The sequence below is a fragment of the Bacillus rossius genome (genome assembly GCF_032445375.1).
Source record: "Bacillus rossius redtenbacheri isolate Brsri chromosome 4 unlocalized genomic scaffold, Brsri_v3 Brsri_v3_scf4_2, whole genome shotgun sequence".
In the NCBI taxonomy this organism is placed as follows: Eukaryota; Metazoa; Arthropoda; class Insecta; order Phasmatodea; family Bacillidae; genus Bacillus; species Bacillus rossius.
The window spans coordinates 46250971-46274891 of NW_026962011.1; the positions used below are offsets into that span (position 1 = coordinate 46250971).

Sequence of the window (23921 nt, forward strand, 5' to 3'; positions counted from 1 at the left end):
GAAAAAAATCAACTCTGTGACAACTGTTTTTAGATTATTTCTGTGTTTAAATTATTTGATTCTTATCCAATTTTCTATTTGTACATTTTAATTATTTTGCCATCTTTATATATATTAAGACACACACCCACACCCACACACCCTTACCTTCCTTTTATTTTTTCAGGTTATGTGGAGATTTGGAATATGTTCACAAGAACACAACTTACGGAAACACTAGACACATTTTTTTAGTGCTGTAGTCACCCATTGTCTCGTGTCTGTGACCAAAGTTGTTTTGAAATCTATTCTGGAGAGTGATAGGATCATCGTTGGATAGGATAGCTTGGAAACTAGTCACAGTTGTTGCGCAGGTCATCGGTCCCAGTGTGATCCACTAGACTCTTAAGCTGCTGGTTTGTGTTGGGTTAAAAACTCAAACTATGAACATGAAGCACAATCCCTACGCAGCATGAGTAACTGATCCTTGACTGACTAGACTGCAAACTACGACATAAGAGCAAGCGATTGGAGTATGTATTTATGACAAAACAGTTAGGCATAATGACAGAACTGCTAGATAAGGACTTTGTGATTTTAAGCGGCTAATCCCATAAGTTTATTGGTTAAACTGCAACTCGAACATGGCTAAATGAGCCGTGAATTCACAGTAAAATGAACTCGATGTTTGTGAGTCTGGAAGACGTAAGGGCTGCTTTCTTTATCAAAACAATGCCTTGGAGATGGCCAGTCCCATACAAAATGGATCTGTGGCATTGTCATGTGGTGGGGCGAAGTTTAAAGTAGGTGGGATAGGCCCGACACCGTAAAATGACCCATGGATGCGAGGGGAGCTACTAGAAATAAGTTTTCAGTAAAGAATTTTTTTTAAACCAAGAAGTAATAATCAATGTTGCAAGGTGAAGACTCCCCACGGAATGTTGCGTCCGCCCTGATGAACAAGCAAGAAGTTTCACTACTGTCGCACATGGATTCCATGCACAAGCCCTACCCCTATTTAAGAAAAATGTGCAAAAATATCAGTGAAGACCGTATATTACTATGTGAGAAGCCACATGGGCTACAGCTTCTACCGCAGTCACTTAAGTTAAATGTGTTAGTGTAAATAGTGATGATATTTTTTAAATTAACTTGTTAAAATTTAATTTTTTTTTTAAATCTTTACCAATCTCTCCTCCTCGAAAATATTTTCGGAATCTGCTACTGACCTACACAAACTGAGTATTAATATATTGCAAAATCAACATTTTGTTTCCAGATTTAGCACATAAATTTAGGCTTCATAATATTTAGAGTTACATTTACATTTCATACAGAAGTTAATTTATCTACTGTGTTATTTACTTAATTTTTACTAACTGAATTATAACATCCTCAAATTTTCATTGCATAATAATATTTTCATATTAAGAAAAATGATCATGTTTTCCTAATGTACCCAAATACCCTGAAATTGATTCTTCTGCTTCATTTTCAGTGAAAAATATATTTTTATTTTGCTAATGTACCAATTAGGAAATTCTTTTAAAACTAAATATAATTTTTACCTTAGCTTTTTATTAAAACAATACGTCGGAAGTTACATGAGAGAGCGACGAACCTCGGCTAACTTCGGAAATACTCGGCAGGGTTTAGTACGTGAGCTGTAGGTGTCCTAGTTGCTTATTGCACAATATGATTTTGGTAGAGAACCTGGTACAAAATATAAACAAATATTGAAGCATGGTTTAAGTTGTTTTGTTTTTTTGTGGTTATGTTTTTATAATGTGCGTTAAAAATCTTACACGCGAATGTGATGTCTGGAGAATTGATGAAATCGTAGAAATTCTCCATAAAATTGGTATTGACGAATTATTGACCAGCAATAACGTATTATTCACAAATATCATCGCAAGTAATTTGGCGAGAAAAACTTGTGATTTCAGTGATAGTTCTTTGAAGCAATTAAATGAATTGAAATTCTTGTTAATGCTTAGACTGAAGTTACGGGGGAATGAATATTTACCAGGGAGTGAAGACTTGGTTAAGTTTTGTTGTGATTCTTTAAGAAGTCAGATATGTGACGAAATTCGATCTCACTTTTCATTGCTTAGTGATATATTGGTAAAGGGTTTGCTACTGTCGAAGCAAAATGCAGTTGTGTTGGACTTGCTCCAGGAAAGCAGTTGTAACATAGTAAATTGTTTTTCAGTTTTAGGTTTATCATTAGGAGAAACTGAATTACTGCATGTGTCAAAGTATACAAACAGTATTCTTGCAAACTCTGTAATATTGGAATCAGTCGTGGAGTTTTATCGGTTAGCTTCAAATACAGATATTATGAAGCATGAAGAGGTATGCAAGATTCTTGATGAAGACTGTTTATGTGAAGCTGTTTTAAAATTGGCAACTTGTGGTTTAAAAGATGTAGTTGTACATACACTGACTTCACTTGTACCAAAACTGGCTGATTTCAATCAATCCATTTTCAGTCACATATGGTCAGAAATTAGTATGTCTGTAAAACATAACCCTACGGACAGTACTAAAACCATGTGGAATCTGTTCAACATTTGCACACTTGCTGACTATTACTTTCCAAGCAACATCAATGATAGGTTTGTGAGCCTTATTTCAAGTGATGTGTTGTGGAAGCTGTTACAAGAAGGGTTGGTTCATGATGATTCAACAGTACGAAAACAAGCAATATATGTAATGAAGCGGACCATTGATATTGTCATGCGACACAAACTTGTTATTGATGCTGATAATGACAAACTAACAGTGTTTTGCTGGCAACCATCTTCTCAGGATGAGCTTGTAAGTATGTGGGAAAAGTATTTTATAGTCTTGGAGACCTTGGAAGAAACTCAAGTTCATTTGGTCACACCAGTCTTGCGAGTAGTTGATGAACTCATACAAAAATTTATTGCCGAGTCAATATTTGGTATAAAACATGTAGGCCTACATATCACTTGGGTTGTGTGCATATTTCATAGAATTCTTTATCATGAAAACAGTTCTATTAAAAAGTGGGGTGTAGTTGCCATGGATCGTCACAAATTCAATTTTGTTTCAGATGATAATGAATGTGCATCGAAAGTTGTAATAACTTTAATCCAAGCATTGAATGATTCCGCTCTATATTCGTGTACTCAGGGAGAGTATTCCGCTGTTAATCTTAAAGTTGCAGTGCAAGGCGTGCTTACCTCTGTCTCCAAACTTTCTCCTCAAAAGGCGCAGGATGTTTTCGTGGACATTTTGAAAGTGACAAATACAGTTCAATGGGACCCAGTTTCATTGTTTTATTTCTGTCATTCCTTGGCATGTATTCCAGGAACTGAAACAAAAGTATTGAACAGATTGTCAGTGTATCTTTTTGAAGATTTTGTCAGGAATTCACTTGCAAATCAAAATGTTTTCATACGTGGTGGAGTACAGTGTTTTTTGATATTGGCCCTAACCAATTTGCTTGATTCAAATGATGTGGGACTACCTGCAATAGCAAATATTTTAGGCTGCTTCCGGAGCAGTGAGTCTCTAAAGAGAGGCACCTATGCTTGGAATTCTGTGGTAGAATGGTTGAAGACTTTTGTGGATACTGATTTGGTTCAGAATTTTAGAGTTGAAATGCTTGCTAGTTTAACAAGCAGAGAATGTAATGACAATCGCATCAAAGAGTCGTGTCTGGCAAGAATGATGGTGCTGTTTTGGGATGCTGAGTGCATGCCCTTCCCATTTTACGGTGAGTCTTCTCCGATAGAGGAGCACTTACTGAGACTGATTGATAGTTTCCGAGACACAGACAGAAGATTGTATGCAAATGCAATGATGCAAGAAACCTGTTTGAAGTTTCTTATTAGTCTATTGGAAGAGAGTGAGCAACTGAGACCTTTACCTGTTGATCAGGTCAGGAACACAGTCTTGGCTCTTGCAAGGTTGTGTATTCCTGGTGTGCTAGTTTTTATTTTACGCAAGTTAGCGTCAGTCTCAGATTTTGCAGATTACGATGTAGCTAACTTTCTTGTTAAAGCTCTGAAAACCTTCTCAAAAGGCCCAGAGCTCTTTCCCCTGATTTGTAAGGAAGTGGAAGTGCTTCAAACCACGGCAATGGGTGTGTTTTTTCGGAACAACCCTCACATCCGTAGATATTTTGCATCACATGTGCTTGTATGGGCATTGGAGGTAATTCAGGCCAGTTCAGAAAATGCACATTGGAAAGAAATGTTGTTGGGACAACATGAGCAATTTTTGTTGAAAATCGTTGATGAAGGAATGCTAAATTACAGTCCTGTTAAAGACGAGGGCACAGCAGAGCTTGCCAGAAATTCCAACGCTTCATGGGGTCGAGTGGCCTCCAGCTATCTACGTAACATATGGTCCCTGCTTGCAGCTTTCTTGCAGGTCGAAAGAAACCATTCAAAACTAGTAGCGTGTGCGACTGCGGCCTCCATCTTCGACGCTGCCTTGGAATGCGTGCAGCTTGGCGGCAAGGACATTCTCCCGCAAGTTCTGGCTGTTGTCGGACACTTTCTCGACAGCACCACTTCCGAGAGTCTGGAGAGCGCGTCGGAGGTCCTGTCGCTGTGCTGGAAGACCATGTTTGAGCTGCGGAAGACCGAGATGTTTTGGCATGCTTTCAAAGCGTTTGTTGCTGCTGCGTTCACCGAAAGTGTCCTGCGGAACCCTTTGCTGCAGCCGGTAACTGTGCAGGTTGGTGTATTTGTGATCTTATTCCGCTAAAATGTAGCCTACCTCCGTGGCGCAATTTTTTGAAGCGCTAACTTCGGTGCGAAGGGTTCCGGGTTTCAGTCCTTGTAACGAATTTATGTGGCATTTTGAATAGTAAAGTAATCTTACTTCATTAGTTTGCTGAGTTAATGTTTTTCAGCTTCGAATTTTACTCTATTAATATTCCTGAATTATGTTCTCAGTATGCGCGCAACATTTTGGATCATGGCGAGAATGTTTCGAAGCTACCCTATGTTCTGCTGCAGCAACTAAACAAAGAAGTGCAATGCACTTCTGTCCACTTCCTAGATCCATTTGTGGACATTTTGGCAGAGGCGTTGGTGTTTGGCCCTGTGCATCGCAGAGACTTGAGGTGACTCAGCTTCTTTTTTTCAGATATTTGACATATTTTTTAGGCGATTAACGATGAAATGTCAAGGTTCACATGGCCAGCATCTGGGGGAAGAGAGGGGGAGAAAAGGCGGGGAACAGTAGTTTACGTGGTTTGGCATTGTGTATCTGCTCTAAATGGAATGTTTCAGGATGGTGAATGACACCTGTGATTATATTGAGTCTCTGGGTGTGCAGTTATCTGTCAATGAGTTGCTAGAAAGGTGAGTTTTCCATTTATGTACTAGTATTATGCTATTGCCTAGTTTTTGTCTTAGAACAAAATGCTGATTGTACTTATTACGATTAATGCTCGCGATCACTCGCCATGTTTATTTTTTATTTTTTTATTTTTTTTAGCTTTTTCGGAATTACTTTTATCGGTGGGCTATTTTTGAAATTTTAACTCATTACCTCCCTTGCATTTATTGTTCTGCTGCAAATATTTTCTACAGATATTTACTTAGTGTGAATATTTGTGGTAGAGTATCAAATGTAAGGAAGGTATTGAGTTAAAATTTCAGAAATAGCCTGAAAATAAAAGTAATGACGAAAAATGGAAAAAAAAACATGGCTTTGGAGACCATGCCTTAAGTTCCCTAATTTCTTGACACACCTTGGCAGGACTGTAAAAAGTGGAATCCTTCTGTACAGGTAAATTTCTGTGCCTCTTCCAAGTTAAATACTTAGTTTTGAAGCAATTTTTTAATGACAAATTGCTAATGATCTATTTTAAGTGCTTGCAGTCAATCTTGCTTGAAATAATATTCACATATGTAATGTAAAGGCAGAAATGAGGTTCTGTACGTCTTGTTATTGTAGACAGTGTTACTGCAAACTGCAGTGTGATTATCAACATACCTATTGCTGCTAATTAGTGGTGGAAAGAGGTCAGGCAGCCAAAACTTATTTTCTGCTGCACACCATGGTGCAATTGTTTTTTCAGGCTGCTCTACGCGGTATGATAGGATTATTAAAGTAACTTGCATAATTTGTTTTTGATCCCTGTAAAAGCGTGAAATATCACAAGCTCAAACAAAGTTTCTGTCTAGATTTGTACACATTATATACTGACATCGTACGGCCGAAGGCCACCCCAAAGCCCGACCTGCACCCGCCAGTACTCGGCTCCGCTAACGGAAAGCACCCCTAGCCAGGGCCCACCTGAGTCAAGTGAGCGGACCGCAGCCCAAGGTAGAGAATAGTGAACCATTTTAATTACACATGCAACGCACTCCCCGTGCCTGCAAAATTCCCCACACAATAATAAAGCAATCAGAAACAAACAAAAGCCCCTAATTAATAGAGTGCGACGTAGGAGTGCCCGGGTCACTCACGTGTAGTTTTCTACTAAAACAGCTGTGAGTGCAACCCTTGCGGCCTTCAGCCTAAATTCAGTAGTGAAACGTGTGACGTAACGCAAACCGCCCCAAATTAGCATTATCATTCGCCACTGGAGTAGTTATCAAGAAACAGACAGTCTCCAGCTTGACTCTAATATTCAAACTTATTTTAGACAAACTTATTAATTGCAATTCTAAAACATATATAGATATTAAGTTAATCATTAAGTTTTATTGTATGAATTTAGAGCCACTTGCTTTTTATTATTAATGTAATTTTTTACGAATAACGGAACTTTAGAAACTCTGGCGCGACAGGAAGCTCACCCCTCCCCTCGCGCCAGGGCCAGACGCCAGTACAGCGCGACTCGCGGACCGGGACAGACGCACGTCCCAAGGGGAGCCAGCATCTCTTTGTTTCACGGAACGTCCATCTGGTAATTATAGTCACAACCAAAACCTTTTTTTAAATACTCCCCATGTGCGCCCGGTCCTTTTCCGGTGTAGGGCCTAACCCAGCCGCGTCAATTTAACACGCCCCACACAAAGCATTACGTGGGGCCGTGCAGTATACGGTACGGGCCGTCTCACGCCACCCCAGAACTTTAGTTAATCGCCCAGTGCACAGGCACAGGCTACATCCAAGCTTAAACGTGTTTTTAATTTAGTAGCGAGCCGCGGTCCACACAGGTGGGCCCGCGCGTCGCAATTTACCAATTACGAGATTAGCAGACGCTAATCGAACGCTCTCCCTCAACTGCGACTGGCGTGAGGGCTTAATAAGTAACAACATGTAGAGGCACGCAGGTGTCCCTCTCAGATAACGTGTGGAGTGTAATCGTGTACGTAAGAGCACCACAGGGTGCCGTTTTGTCAAGTGTAATTGTAATAATAGTGTAATCAAAACTTCTACGTGTTCCGACGCCTCACTGGCAGTCATGTACCGCCGAGTAGACCTCGCGCCCAATGTAATGAACCAGTGTAAATCGTGAACAATAAAACGTCCACCCCGCACCTCCCGTGCGCGACGTGCGACCCGTAGAACAACCAGAACTGTGTATGTAAATTAACCTAAAAAACCCAACCTAATCAGGAAACAAATTCCATCACCGCCGACGGTTCTAGCGGGCCACGCTGGGGCAACGAACCCATGACCATCACACGGTTAGACACCGAGCTAGCCTGGCACCCTCCCGGAACAGAAATCTCTAAGAAAGCCAGCCATCCCGCTAGGACCTGCGCCTGACCTCGAACACGAGACCGCGGCGGACGGCAATACATGATCTATGTATAACTTAAATACTCAAAATTCTGTTATTTGTTTTATTAAGTATATTTAAAAGAAAGAAATTGTAGCCATTACCTACCGTGGTGCGACTTCTGACAAATTTTTACATATTGTTTTGTTTCAAAAACTGTCAACTCAAAAGTTTATACATATATTTATATATCATATTTTTATGGACATTATAACTGCAGTAATTCTGCTCAAATAACTTCCAAAGTGATACATAAAATATTTTAATTGAAAATCTCGGTTAAGATCATTATTTGTAAAATTATACAACAACCAAAATGGTAGATATGGAGTTTTTTTTAAAAATAGAAAAATCACTTTAACTCCCTTAAATATGATAAATAACACATTGGTATGAAAATATAAAATCTCGTTAGAGTAATATCAAAAACTCTTGTCCAAATAAACTTTTGATACGACCATCGATAACTGCGAGTGAATATAAAAGGGGTTGGATGGCAAAAAAAATTCATCTCTCTTAGTAGGCACACCATTAAATCCATTCTCATTGTTTGTAAACCATATAAATATTATCTAAAACTTTTTTCTGAAATATGTTTTTATACAACAAACGTTACTGTAAACAGTGGAAAAAAAAAAACAGGTGTTGGAAGGGGAAAAACAACTCCTGTAGTAAGCACGTTATCAAATCCATTCTTATTGTTTGTAAACTGTATAAATATAATCTAAAATATTTGTCTGAAACCATTTTTGATAAAATCAACCATTGCTGAGTTGAAAAAAACAGTGGTTAAAGGACAAAAAAAAATTGAAACTCCATCATTACTAGGTACACTAGGCCTGTAGGGATTTTTTTCTCTATACAGCTGTTGAGTTGCATGTGTGTATTCGAAATTCTACGAAATTTACGAAATAACCTTTAAAACTTAATTGTTTCATATGACGACGTGTCAGTTGGGTCTGTTCCGTGATTGGCTGCTATGTTGCGACTGCAGTGACTGCCAAGCCAACAACAAGGTGCGGGCACTTGCAGTGGGACTACTGCTACGCCTCGTTAGTTCTCCTGATGGCCACCAGACGGCTTTCAGAGTCTTGGACTACCTGAGGGAGAAAGACCGAGTTGCATCATCAAGGAAACCGTTCTACCACAAAGACTCTCAGCTTCATCGGCTCAAGCACAGAGTGCTCCAAGTGCTGTTGATTCTGGAGCCTATACTTTCGTTGGTATGACAGTGTTCACGTATATTAAGCGAAGAGTTAGTTCTTTGGATGATCGTTGCAGTGGGATGATTGATTTAACAGCATATTTTGGACATATGCCGTAGCTGATTTGTGCTGATTTTCATACATAAAAATCAGAATAGACAACATAGATGATTAAATAAAAACTTGGAAAACAAATTTTGCATTAGTCAATGTCACATGTTGACTCATTTTCCAATGTACGTATTTTTTTTTTTTTTCGTATGCTAGAGGCGAGATTATATTGTGAGTAGTGGTAAAACTGAAATATCAGCGAAATACACTGCCAAACACAGACATGGAAATCAATAATTACACAGGATAACACCGAAATGTAAAGCAAAACACATAATGTAGCGAAATTCACCTTACTTACCTCATTTTGTCTGTTAAAACGTGGAATTGATTTCATAAATCTTAAGTTTAGGGTGTTATTAAAATCCTTAAATATTATGTAATAAGTAAAAAAATCTTTTAAAGTAAAGTAAATTTAAAGCAGTCAATAGCTGATACCTATAGACATTGATAGGGCTTTAGAGAGAAACATGTGATTTTGAGTATTTGACATTGTATGTTTTATTTATTTTAATATTATTGAAATAATCAGACAGCGACTAAAAGTAAAATTTGAATTTGAAAATATTTTGAACTTTCTTATGAACTAAGAAACATTACAGAAGAATATGAATGTTTTGATTGCATTTTTGTTTTTAACTTACTTTTATCCATTTATCTAGTGTTTTTTTTATGTACAAATTTTAAGCATCTTACCACAAATTTTTGTAGCAGTTGATCAACATTATTGTGCTTGATATTTACTTATTATTATATACATATTTTAAAACTTTAATGACGATAAAGACAAAATCCACTATTTTTAATGATGAACTTTGCATTTTTATAACACCATAAAATCTTGGCTTTATTCATATCTGTTGTCCATCCTAAGGTTTTTTTATATGGCTACCAGCATAAAACAGTAATGGCGTTTGTCCGATACGTGATGTTAAATTTATCGAAGAGCTGCTCCTAATGATGTGTTTCTGCACTAAAGAAAATTTATTTTGTGCTCAGTTCAAATCAAATGAATACATAGCTGCCTGATTTGATTTGGTGAGGTTGGACTTTAGCACACCAGATGAATAGGAATACCACAAAATTTTACAGTATCACTACATGCTTGCCTGTTTTTTTTTTTTTCTTCCCAGATGTGTGGCGATTTATGTAAATTTAAACATAATTTAATGTCGTAAAACATGTGTTTATAATTTAATGTTGCTTAAATAAACACATAAATTAAATTATATACAGTACAACTCACTAGAGCTAAAAGAACACAATTTTAATCTACAAAATTGCTAGAAATATTTAATGCTTTATCAGCTTTCTAGCACTGTAACTTAATGTAATTAGTGGTTCCATGTTAACTGAAACAGTGCTGTGTAAAGTAATACTCATTTTCACTTATTTGCCCATTTGGCAATTTTCTTAAAATTATTTAGAAATAATGTCAATTTTTTTTCTAACATTATAATTTTATTTTTAACTTGACTCTGTTGATAAATTTTTTATGTGCACATTGGCTTCAAAGAACCTGGATGCTTTGTAATAGTGCAATTCTATATTTACGTTACAGAATGATTCAAACATCACCTTACATATGAGTACATATTTTAAAAGCTATCATACAGAGCATACACCTACTGTTTATTTGTTTTGGATAAAATGAAACAATATTACAATTTGCTACACATATTCTTTAAGCCCATCCTAACAAAAACAAAACTGATTTGTAGTGTTACTGAGTGGGGGAAATATTGGTTTCGAAGACTAGCCCAATTGTTTTAATCTGTTTATTCACACCGATGCACAAGTCTCTATTTTCACTAAAATGGTATACTTCACACAAAATATCTGTCCAATGACTGTCCAAAAAAGGAATACTTTTCTAATTTTAATTACACTTATTTTCATGCCCTGGACTCTGACTCTACAGTAACTGACCCAATGTTGGCTGACATACTTATATAACCTGCTGAAGTGGCTAAGGAAGAATTTCATAGCTTCCCCACCATACTGTTTATATGCTGCCTATAAACTGCCAAAGAATATATCCAAGGTTGCGCTTCGGGTCGGGAGCGGCCAGAAATCTCAAGATGCGAGGGCAAGACACAAGTAGCGATGATGCCAGGGCAGAAATTAATATATTACCACTAAGGACACAATATTTCAGAGACAACCAGCACCGTGATATGAAAGAAACCCAGTCCTGAGCCAAAACCTCTCATGCGCGAGAAGACCAGTCGTCTGAAAATTTCTTCTCACAGTGGTAAGCTGTGGCAAGTAACTTTAAAAACGCTCCTACACGTGGTGACTTTTGAATCATTCGGCAGAGATATTCAGTATTTTTAGCCAGATATTATAAGAATTTAAAATTCTCATTTTTTTGTACAAAGCATATTTGTATATTGTAAATCATCAAAATAAACATCAGGCGATGTATATTTTGCATGCTTAATTTCATTTCGACGAGCCAAAAAAAATTATAAAACATTATTTTCTCACTAGAAACTGTTTTGAAATATTTAAAAAATAAAAAATAAATTTAACCAACTGGTGTATTTTAATTAAAATTTGTTTTTGTTAGTTAATGTTTTAGAACGCCGCCAAATAAATCTCAAGACAAAACTGCTCTATGTTTTTTTTAAAGTCCTGAAACGACACTCGCGCGCGGAGGCAGTGGTGCAGTGGGAGTTGTGATTGGCAGGCACGGAGCGAGGGGGTGGCGGCCTGGCTGAGCGCCTGCCTGCTCAGCGACAGCCCTCAGCCCAGCGTGCGCTACCAGCAGGAGTGGCTGCTGATCCTGATCCTGCTCAGGCATCCACAGCTGCACGGCTCTCTCTGGGACGCCACCCGGCAGGTGAGCCTCCGCCGACCACGTCAGCGATGTGCTCTTTGAATGACTCGTGCAGCGAGGGAGATCGATCCAAAACATTTTTTTTATGGACATACACCATTGATGGTGAAAAAAGCTTGAAAATTTTAAACTTCCAAAATTACGGCAGTATGTTTTTTAGTAGGTAATATGTAGACATGCTTTATCCTTCTCTCTAAAATCCTTTTTATTGTGATGTATTTTTCGAGCCACAGGTGTAGCCATCTAAAAATCATATTTTATAATCATTAAAAAAAAGTACATATGGTATGGTAAAAATTGTGTCCAATATCAACTTTATTTGAATTTGATTTAGAAATTATTTAAATATTATGATTAAATTTTGTATTAGTTTGGTTAATACAAACCTCGTTATTGCTAACCCACCCTTCATAAGCTTGATCATTCTGATGGAACATATGGGAATGAATTGCAGCTAAACCCTCTTAGCTGTCAAGAATTTTGGTCTCTGTCACCCAAACACGCTACTCACCTCCCAAAACGTAGCAACTGTTTTGCCTCGGGAAGCCTTCTGTGTTGGTCGGTGCTTCATGGTATTGTCCACATCATCTACTTCGATCATTGTTGGATTCGTCCGTTTGTCGCCGCGTCGCCCAAAGTTGTTGCTTGTGTTTTAATTTTCTGTTCTTGTTACAACTGTTTCGCAGTTATCAGCCCACTTGTGTTTTTTTTTGTCTGTGCTGTGATATTTATTTTCAAGTAATTCCTTCCACTGAATATTCTGTGCTAACATATCTACCATGTTTTCTTCTACCCTTTATTTAATGCCTGCTCTGCTTGTAAAAATATTACATCCTTTTTCTTTCTCTTCTGTCTGTCTTATATTATATATTGCCGATATTAGATTTTTATCTCTAAAAAGTGGATGGCTGCATCTGTTGTGAAAAAAATTCCCTTTTCGGCACAATCTACAGGCGTAGGTAGATTTCGAAGTACCTTTTTCTTCTGGAAATGTTTTGGAAACTTCTATAAAACATTTTGAGAACTTAATGTAGCCAACATAACATCCTACATGTTTGCCAATATTAAAAAAAAAACATCAATTAAACATTTTCTCGCATTTCATGCAGCGAAAATACCTAGCTTTGTAGAAGAGTCCCAGCCGGAGCGAGACATGGGCTCTTCTTGTAACGGTGTGTGTGTGTGAACTGGAGGTGGCCTGATAGCAGATAGTTGTGCGTGCGTGACCAGGCCCTGGAGACGAGGACTGGAAGCATGTGCTCCTTCGTCTCCGTGCTCTTCCACGTCGCCCGCTGCTCCCCCGCCGACCAGGAGCAGCTTGTCGACAGGACCGTGCGGGAGACTCTCCCCTGCACCATGGCCCACCACTTCGTCGTCAGGACGTACGCCAAGGTCGGTCCCAGATCTGCAATGCTTCCATTTACATCGCGAAACATACAAGAACCATTATGATCTGTTTCTTTCAATAAGGCATTTACTAATACTGCTTAAAACAATTTTCCCTCGTTTCTAACGCACTGAATGGTAATATTTGTTCTCTCTCACTTTCTATTGGGTCAAACCAAATTACAATTTTTCCTGTTCAGATCCTCTTGGATTTGCATTACAGAAATACGGCACTTTAATTACTCACTGAAAAAAAAAAAACTTTAAGGTTGGGTTTCAAAATATTTATAGTTATTCCATTCAATGTACATATAATGAAGGAAAACACTATTTTGTGTGCATGTTGTATCGAGGAGGAATATAAGCACTTTTTTTTGTACATAGTCATAATTTAATTAATATTTTCTACTACTGATTTTTTCACAGAATTGGAAGAAAAATAAGTTTGAATACATTTACTCAATCCAAATTTATAAAAACTTGTGATAATCAAATTTGTTGTTTCTTTTCCATTAGTTCCCTGTTATCGTCTAGGGAAATTATGTGGCGACATTAAAATAGTTCTCATTCAGTGTTGTTGATTTTCTTGCCAGGTAACAATTATTAAATTATTGAAGTTGTGCGAGGAGAAACAGTTTGACCATTTGGTGAGCAAGTACTCGGTGGTCAAGAAGGCTCTTAAACTACAGTTGGAGCAGGGCAATGCCGTCAAGGCCCTGGAAAAGCTCCTGGATGAGTTCTACTTCACCATTTTTAGCCCGGTACATCACTACACCATAGAGGTAACGTGATACTTATGATACATAGTACTACAGAGAAACCTCATTAATAAAAACCCTGTTAATGCAAAACTCTCATTAAAACAAAGTGTTTTCAGAGTCCCTAGAAATTATATGGGAGTTATACAAAATTATGGTTCCTATGTAATATAGAATCTTTTTTTTGTTCCAAGGATAAAGGATGGTTAATACAAATATCCCAGAATAATATCAAAAAAAATAATACTGATGCCATTGCTTTTGTTCATTGTAGGTAGACGAAAAAAGCTTGAAATTTTAAACTTCCAAAATTACGGCAGTATGTCTTTTAGTAGGTAATTTGTAGACTCAATTTCTCTCTAAAATCCTTTTTATTGTGATGTATTAGAAAATATTTTTCGAGCCACAGGTGTAGCCATCTAAAAATTGTATTTTATAATCATTAAAAAAAAAGTACATATGGTATGGTAAAAATTGTGTCCAATATCAACTTTATTTGAATTTGATTTAGAAATTATATAAATATTATGATTAAATTTTGTATAAGTTTGGTTATTCCAAACCTCTTTATTGCTAACCCACCCTTCATAAGCTTGATCATTCTGAAGGAACATATAGGAATGAATTGCAGCAAAACCCTCTTAGCTGTCAAGAATTTTGGTCTCTGTCACCCAAACACAATACTCAATAAATTTCCAGGTTTAAAGTGTGATAACTAAACTTTCATAGAGGGAGTTTTTAATTCGGTATCATTATGGACTTGGAGGATCTTTTAAGCATAATTTAACTACACCACTGTGGTCAAGCTTAAAAAAAAATATTAAGAAGTTGGTCATTTTGAACTTAAGGAACTAAGCCATTCTGAAAATCTTATGTAAACCTAATCTAGCGTACATTTTGATTTTTCTTTCCACTCAACTTTGTTGGTTGTTTATAAAGTGAAATATTTTTCATGAGTATTTGGTTTTCATTTCATCACTTGGTAGTCTAGTTAAAAATCTTGGAGTATTTTATAAGTATGAAATTTAGCACGCTACCAGACATTTTAAGAATGTGAGGTAACTAGACATATTAACTACATTTAATTATTTTATTAGAATCAAGAAAAAGAATATTAAAAATTAAAAAATGTGTTCTTTTACACAGTGTAATTCTTAGTTTACAATTATACATTATATTTAATGCTTATGTGTTTGTGCACTGTTTAGACAATATTTTACGACTTACCACGGCTTGCCAACGTGACTCAAGAGGAATGGATTCCAGTCAGTTTGTTCGAGTCACTTCCTCATTTTTCAGCGAGCACAATCCCTCTAAAAAATGTGGACAGCCGTCTCAGTAATTTCAGTGCTGCTGATTGGATAGTCAAGTCAACAGGTATGTCTATAAGCAGTTTTTCTTAGATATAGAAGATAAAAACATGTTTGATTTTACCTTTATTAATGTCCCCACACAATTAATTTTGGGACTAGTGAAAATTTATTCTGTAATATTCATTGTATGTTTCCACCTGTAATGATTTTGCTTCTGTCGAGGTAACGTAAAGCTGTAGACAAATTATTTGTCAGGTGTGTATGGTTTCGAGAGTTCTTGATTCGCAACTTATGTACGTAGTTTGATTTGTAATTTTGTACTTTATATATAGTTTTTACATCCCAGCTTTATGCAATGATGCTTTGTGAGGGTTAAATAACAAACTAGGCTGGGGAACAAGTCACCACGCATTCTGACCTCGGTCTTGGTTTTTTTAAGCAAGTTCAATGTGGTATATCAACTAACAGAAGGGATACAGCAAAAACCCATAATTTTTTATGTGCACTTGAAAACTTGAAAAAAAAAAAAATTTTACTAAATAATTTTTTGGTAAAATTATGTTTATCTATGCAGGGATTATTTTCTGAACTTTTTTTTTTTTTTTTAGTAGGAGGTTGTAAGAGAGTTCCTTTGGTATGTGTCACTTTAATGCTACACTTTATTCTCAGTATTTTTTAAGATAAGTGTGACATTCTTGAAAATAGTCTGAGAAAGTAATTACCAGAAGTGTACATGCAGATTTTTTTTTTTTTTTTGGAAAAGAGAAGGGGGGGGGGGGGGGGAGTAGAATAATTTTGCCTGCTGTTTGCTTTCAAATTATTTTCATTAGTTGGTGAGAATGATAGTTTTTCGTTAAGGGGTTTGGGGGGCGGGGGGCGACGACATGTATCACACCCCTGGCAGTCAGGGTAACTTGCAGCCCAGGACGAGAGCAGCGGCGTGGTCCAGACCCAAGTGACCCTGCAGAAGAAGGTGGTCGCGTGGAGGGGCACGGCCCCCGGCCAGGAGGAGGACGGCGGGAGGGGCAGAGCGGGAGACGGCCTGGTGGTGGTCGCCTCGCTCGTCGACCGCCCGCCCAACCTCGGGGGCCTGAGCCGCACCTGCGAGGTGTTCGGGGCGTCGCGGTACGTGCTGGGCAGCCTCAGGTACGCCGAGGACAAGCAGTTCCAGAACCTCAGCGTGAACGCGGACAAGTGGATCAGCATGCTCGAGGCGAGTGTGCGCTTCCGTGCGTCCTCGTTGTGACTGTGTGTTGGAGATGTACCAGGACTGGAAAATATACCGTATTGGTCCGAAAATAGGCCGACCTTTTTTTGCCAGTTTTGTCAACCTTCAAATCTAGAGTCGGCCTATAATGGGGCACTAGCCAAAATAGTATAATTAAACACATACATTTCAAGGAGAATCACTTATGGCATAAAAATGTTATTAGATGTATAATTCATTGACCTAAAATTACGCCGTACTTACGTGGAATTAGTAATTTTTCCAACTTAGAAATTTAGTAAACACACTTAACCCCAATAACGTATCATATTTTAAGTTAAGTACACAGATGTGGTCACTTATAGCAGATAGCTTTTAAAAGCTCGGTCTGGTAATTTTTGAACTGTATTTAACAGGCTGCAGTAATTTTATTTGCTTGTAAAATGTGGTATTTACAGTAAACAATTAGTAAAAACAGCAATTTTGCTCTAAGGTTATTTACCGTAGTATGCTTTATTTACTCTTCTACCACAGGAAAATCATAATAGCATAATGGCACCAGTGTTGGCAACTTGTAGTTGCGACACGAATAATCAAATACCGGTACATACCAACAGTAACAAGAACAATAAAACGTATTTGCAATATTGGCTGTTCTATGGTTGATTCATACTCGTTTTACATGAAACCATTTTGGGTTTTTTACGTCAAAATTAAACGTACCGGTAAATGTTTTTAAGTCACAATTTCTATGAACTTAGAAAATGTAGCCATTGCCGTATAAAATGTTGGCACCACTAAAAAAGAATGTGAAGATAAACGAAAACACAGGCCTATGCCTATGTAAATATGAACTCTCAAATATTTTGGTAAGTAAGAATAACACATTTTGTCAGTTCAATAAATACTAACTTAGTTGAAGTGTTACTGTGGTAATATGCTGCTGATAATCGTTTTAGTTAGTTAAAATTTATTTTTCCCTGATTTTGAATGTGCTGTAGAAGGGGTCGGCCTACTTTCAGACCAATACTGTAGCAAGAAAAAGGAGTTAGTTTCGTACTAACAAATATTATTTAGTTGATGTGTGCTTTTAATTATCTTCAGCCAAGAAATTTATTTTCGTGAAATAAAGAAACCAATTCTGTGCGACAAATTGCAGGTGAAACCACACATGTTACCACAGTACATTCTGTCTATGAAGCAAGATGGCTACTTGATTGTGGGCATTGAACAAACCGCCAACAGTACAAAACTGGATAAGATGAAGTTTCCGAAGAAGAGTTTATTGCTGTTAGGGTAGGTAACACAGTGGTAACATCATGCACAACTCCAGAAAACCTTCTACCATATAAAAACTGCTTTAAATATCCAGTAATCTATATAAAAATTAGTTGACTATAGTTCTTAGTAATGAAAATTCAGTTTCTGAATCTTAAAAACAGTAGAGAAGTGGAGATGCATTACATTTTTTATGTATGTTAATTGCTACTTTACAAATTGTCAGGGTCTTTGCCAAACGTTACAAAAAGTCAAGCAGTCATCAAAGAGAACCCAAACATTAGTTCATTACTTAGTATGCAAAGCTAGTGTGGTTTTGGATGCCAAAAACAGCATCTTATTCAGTGCTTGTGTGCTTCTTGACTTCTTAACACATTTAAGAGGTTCAACCAAACAACCACCTTGATGAACAATGGATAAGGCAACTCTGGGTTCAAATGATGACTATTTTTAGTCCTTGTTGCTGGATTTCCATTGGTAACCTGAATTAGAAAAAAAATCTCGAAAATTGTGAATGTCTAATTAGCATTCTTAAATGTTACCTATGAGTTGTTAAGTACATTCTACCCCTTCTTACCTTTTTCAAATAAAAATAAAAAGTTTAATATATACAGTAGAACCCTGTTATAATGTTTTTCAAGGGAGCACAAGAAAAAAACATTATAAGCAGGAAAACGTTATAAGCAGGAAATCTCAATTTAACTCTTAACAATGTTCGAGCTTTGTGCCAATGGACTCACCAAGCTTCGTAAACAACTTTAATGTTAAAACCAAAGATAGTATACTTGATACATGAATTTTCTGAAACAAGCCAACAATTTTTCAACTTTGTCTTGTTCCCTGGTTAAATTTTGTTTGTCTTTAAAGATACACTGCCACATTTTTTTGTAAAATTGTCTCACGATTCATGATGACAACATTAAGAGTGAGAACGTCTACTCCTTCGCCACCTGAAAATGTTCAATTTTGGGATTCCTACATATGAATGAAAAAAAAAAATTATTTGTAAGCAATAGAAAACACTTTTAGTTATGCCCTCGCTCAATGGTTGGCAACTTAAATATCGTAGGACTATGTACGTGCATCTGAATAGCCACTGGAATGGCAAGGAAGAGAAGAGTTGACTAAGGGTGCCAACTGACACGTAACTATGAACATTGTGTACCTTCAGTATATTGCATAAAATTGTATTTTAACAAACTTCATGTATTGTATGGCAGTGATTGTAAACATAAACATACATAAAGGAAACTTTTTATCGTAAGTGTTGGAATAATTTGGTTTTAAAACATTTTTTCCCCACTTATTGAATGTTAGAAAGCAAACATTATAAGCAGGAAATTACAATATTTATGAACGTTATATGCAGGAAATAAATACATTGTCCTTATGGGGGAAATATTGGGACTTTAAAAATATGACATTATAAGCAGGAAAACATTATAAGCAGGAACATTATAACAGGGTTCTACTGTATATTGCTTTATGTTTGCTTAAAGAAATATAGGCTGAAATGTATGAGAAATGTGATGTTGCATTGCAGCAATGAGAAACAGGGCATCCCTGCCAACTTGCTGCCGCTGATGGACGTGTGTGTAGAGGTGCCTCAGCGCGGCCTGACACGCTCACTGAACGTCCACGTCACGGGAGCCATCTGCATCTGGGAGTACTACCAGCAGCACATGCTGACCGAGAGACCATGCACATAGTTGCAGACTGTTCGTCTGTGCGTCGAACCACAAATATCAACTTCCTGTGCCACTGCAGTGTGTGTACAGATACCTGGTGATCCTATCTCAGGACCTTTTAATGAACTTTTTTTAACAACATTTATACAATAAAAAGTAACATTTAAATAAGGTAAAAAAAAAAAAAATACAAGATAGAGATATAGCCAAACCTCAGTATTGCAAACCTGAAAATACCATAAATTTTATCACTTTGTAATAACCTTAACTATTGGGAAATCATCAAGAAAAAATTTATTCAATTTCAAATGCCTATCATTATTACAACCATAACGAAAATGATGTACAATGTCTGGCGAACGTAACCAATATTTAATTTGGTCGTATCTACTGCTGCAGACTTTCCACGCATAGGTTTTGCCAATAAGTGTGTTGTGATCCCTAAACCGTTGTAGTCGACCAATGTTGAACTTAAAGAGTCAGAAATCCCTAACCTCAGTGCTAAGTAATCTCTTTATTCTGCACCATAGGTCCAGAAATTGACAAGTTTGGTGCATGCATTTCTTGATATCACTGAAGAAGGTAGCTTTCTTTTCTTCATGTTTTGGATCGTGCATTCTTTTTCTAATTGATAACCTGCAAGAACACTCAAAAGCTGATTCAATCTTTTCACAATTTTTTTATTTTGTCAATAAGGATGATAGCGGTATGTTAAAGTCTCTAGCGATTTCTTCTCCATTGTCAACTTATTAGGTAATTTCAAGTTTTAACTTGCAATTTAAGATCATTTAGATTACATTTTGCAGTCATTTTATAATACAAACCAAACTCAAAATTCAGCATGTGGCACACGTGAACTTGGGCAGTGAATTATGTGATAACACTGATAACCATTTACTTATACACAAAAACAGCAAAGTGAGGGTTCAAACCAACTTTTTTTTCTTCTCATTAATCATATTTTGTATTGAAAGTACTGAATAACATAGGAAAGCATACTTCATTTTCTGTGACTGTGAAAGTACTTTGCATAAACTGGAATTTTGTACTAAGCAGATTTGTAGTACTGAGGTTTTACTACTATTTGCAGGAACATGCCAATTTTTTATGTTAAAAAGCTAAAAGCGTATCTGGGATAATTTCCACATGGTTCAAGTGGACGTCTCCAATGATTTAAGCGTAATGCGCGACCATAGATTGAAGCGAGGCGTTGAAAAACAAAATACAAGCTATCAAAATGGTGCTGGAAGTAGTGAAAGGTTCATTAACTACAGTTGTACCACCTATACTTAATAATTTCCCACACTACTGGCTACTGTAGGGCCAAAGTGCACCTGCTGTTAGTGTCAGTTATTGTAGTAAGTTGTTTCATCGTGGATTAGTTCACATTCAAAATGCACACAAATGTGACAGCATGTGAGAGGAGACTATGAGGTGATAAACATCAACATAACTTCTCTGTTTCATATACGATAGATTCCAGAAAAATTCACATACCCTCTTTTATCGCATAATCGTCACACCTATACAGTGAAATTCCGTTACAACGTACTTCAGAATAACGTATCTTTCAGTTCAACGTATGATTTTAAATTCCCGCTCAAAACACCAATGTAAACAATGTAAAAATATTTCACTTTAACGTTAAAAACGTATCCTACCTTTCAATACAACGACCATTCTTTTCCAGTTATCAGGAAAATGTTACATGATAGTTACTGATTTTGCGCAGGGGTTCTTTAATATAAATGTGCATTACGATTAATTTTTATCACTTTCAAGAATCGTTAACAAGTATAAAACGTAAACAAACATTGTATCAACGATTCATAGAATCATAGTACAGTATAACGTGCCATTCGTCCTCCTCCATGGATCACACACTTTAGTGCACGAGACGATCTAAACAATTGATTGCTGTCTCGCCACTCTTCAAAACTTGTTTTTAGCTGCGCCAGCTTTTGGTTATTTGTAGAGCACGTTTTAAAAAGTTTTTATTAACGCAGATACAAACGTCAAATAAAAATTATATTTCAACTTATATACGAAATAGAAAATCCAATGTTAATTTATGCAGGTTAAGTTTTCAACTCTTTTGTGTCACAACATGGCCAACACGCTTTAATTGTGTTGCCAAGAAGATTTGGAATGTCGCCTGGCACAGCCATGCTCGCAACGTGCACTACTAGTGCGGCGCTATGGTTATCTATGGATGCGAGGTTTGTTTACGTTTGATGTGGAGCGAGGCAAACAATATTGTTGATTGAATATTTTAATCAGGATGGATGGCCAAAAAGATAAAAAGAAACGCAAGCAGTTTACTTTTAAGGAAAATGTGGAAATTTTAAAAGAAGTTGACTAAGGCAGGAAAAATGCAGATGTGGCACGGTCGTTTGGTTTGGTTCCCACTACACTGTCAACAATAATAAAAGATCGCGAAAAAATTATTTAACTGTATGAACAGTCATCTTTATCTGCTGGTCGCAAGAGACTTCACCTAGGAAATGACGAGGGAATTCTATCCCAATAAATGTACATATCTGCAAAATAGTTTAACCCATTTGTCATTTTGTATATGTAGGCCTAGAATTTAGGCTACTGTATTAAGTTCAGTAATTTTTTTTAAAACTCTTGTTGTTTTACAAATATTTGCTTTCAAGCTAATGTAACATTTGATCCCCTACTACTTTATTTTTAAAAATTCAAAAATACTATATTTTAAAGGTAACTTTCAGAATAAAGTACTTTCATTACTACTCAATTTAATTAACGAAAATAACGAAGTTGTCTGACGTGTAAATTTTCTTTTAAAGACGTTTTCAAACGTTATTACCTTCATCTGTTCGTTTGCGTCGTCGCAATGTACCATTTATAATAATGTAGAAAGCGCTAGTTGGCATAATTCGTGTTTGGTTATGTTGCTTCCCGTATAGAGCGCGCACACGTAGTCGAATATCGATATCTTGCCGATTGCATGGACCGCGCGCTCTCTTTCAACTACCAAGTTAACTACATTTGATGGCCCACACTCTTTCGTGGCAAGTGTGTACTACGGCAATAGTTACGTGTTAGTTCATGTCACAGATTCAAGTGGCTTGCGTTCGCGTCACAGTTTTGGTTTTTCTATTTAAAGTCGAAGAAAGGTTTTTGTTGCAAGACTTATTAATTTATATTGTTTGGCGTGCTCTTTTAAACTTCCCTTTTTAAATAAACGTACTTTCCATGAATGGGTATTGTTTTCATAAATAACTTTATCTAACAATTTTTTTTCTTTCATAATCGTCGCACCCCTACTTTTCAAACTTGATTTTAAAATAAAATGTGTGACGATTATGCGAGAAAACATGGTACTACCTGATTGCAACCAACAGTTTGCCTGAATAGGAAATACCTCTGATAGGCGTGTTTCAGTTTTTCAAGGTTTTGGAATAACACAGAATGCACAATTTAGGTGCACTGTTATAGTGGAAGTTTTATTTTATCCTACAGTTGTAGTGCCATTGTGATACTTGTGAGAATTTGAAGAAAAGTTAGAATATTTAAGTAATCCTGCGATAATGGGAAGGTAACATAATGTAACTTGCAAGCATTTTATTAAAGTGAATACACTTTCGACACAGAATTAATGATACGGAAATTAAATAACAATATTTCCAAGTATGTTTTTGTTATTCTTGTAATTGTACTTACTATAATGCAGTAGTTTTGCAGTACACTGCTATTTTTAATTAAAACTCTTAAGTACATTATATTTTTATGTATATTATGGGCTGAAAACTACTGTTGCCCAGAATATAAGTAAATATTTCCCCCTTAATTTATAAAGAAAAATGCTCACCCGATTTATGTGCAAGAATTTCCGAAATGGCAATAATTAAATTTTATACTGTTGCAAAATTATTTTTACAAAAAATACAGTTTTAACATACAAATTGATGAGTTGCAACTTGTTTGTTCACCAGGAATATGTTGCCAGCAAAGAAAGTGCAATCATTAATAAAGTGTGTAATCCTAACTTGTAAAATAAATTGTGTATAAATTATGTTTGAAGATGTGTAATCATGTGACCAGCAGATACATTAGAGGATTTGTAAGCAAGTACATTATTTTTTTTAATGTACTAAATTTTTTCCCATGAATTTTAAACTGAAAAGCAATAGGTTGACTTATATGCAAGTTATTCGGGATGATACGTATGTTGTCTGATGCTGTATGCTATGTGGATACAATATCTCACACATTAAATTTGCATAAATGAAATAGAAATTTTGAGAATTATTATACATATATATATATATTTTTAAACCTGTTAACCCAACATGGTAAGATGCATAACCCTGGCTTTAATGCACCCAAGCAGCAAATTAATAATTTGTACTTACACAATTTCACACTTTAAAGAGTCCAATGGCCAAAATTTCCAAATTGTAA

The 23921-nt window shown here is 36.4% G+C and overlaps 1 protein-coding gene across 1 annotated transcript; it reads left to right on the plus strand.

The window, feature by feature from the left end:
- Positions 1 to 1618: 1618 nt before the first annotated feature.
- LOC134542036 (probable methyltransferase TARBP1) lies at positions 1619 to 23756 on the plus strand. The gene is made up of 11 exons (XM_063385883.1): positions 1619 to 4692; positions 4914 to 5083; positions 5253 to 5324; positions 8697 to 8925; positions 11711 to 11863; positions 13091 to 13252; positions 13840 to 14028; positions 15213 to 15381; positions 16238 to 16530; positions 17684 to 17820; positions 19346 to 23756. Exons 1-11 carry the CDS (start codon positions 1765 to 1767, stop codon positions 19509 to 19511), a joined length of 4668 nt encoding a protein of 1555 aa, XP_063241953.1. The 5' UTR covers positions 1619 to 1764; the 3' UTR covers positions 19512 to 23756.
- The last annotated feature ends 165 nt before the right edge of the window (positions 23757 to 23921 follow it).

Bases quoted from the DNA above. Each gene is read 5' to 3' on its own strand.
- LOC134542036 (XM_063385883.1), top strand. From the start codon at position 1,765: ATGTGCGTTAAAAATCTTACACGCGAATGTGATGTCTGGAGAATTGAT. The intron at 8,926-11,710 runs GTATGACAGTGT...TGTGATTGGCAG, and splicing joins TGGAGCCTATACTTTCGTTG to GCACGGAGCGAGGGGGTGGC. The intron at 17,821-19,345 runs GTAGGTAACACA...GTTGCATTGCAG, and splicing joins AAGAGTTTATTGCTGTTAGG to CAATGAGAAACAGGGCATCC.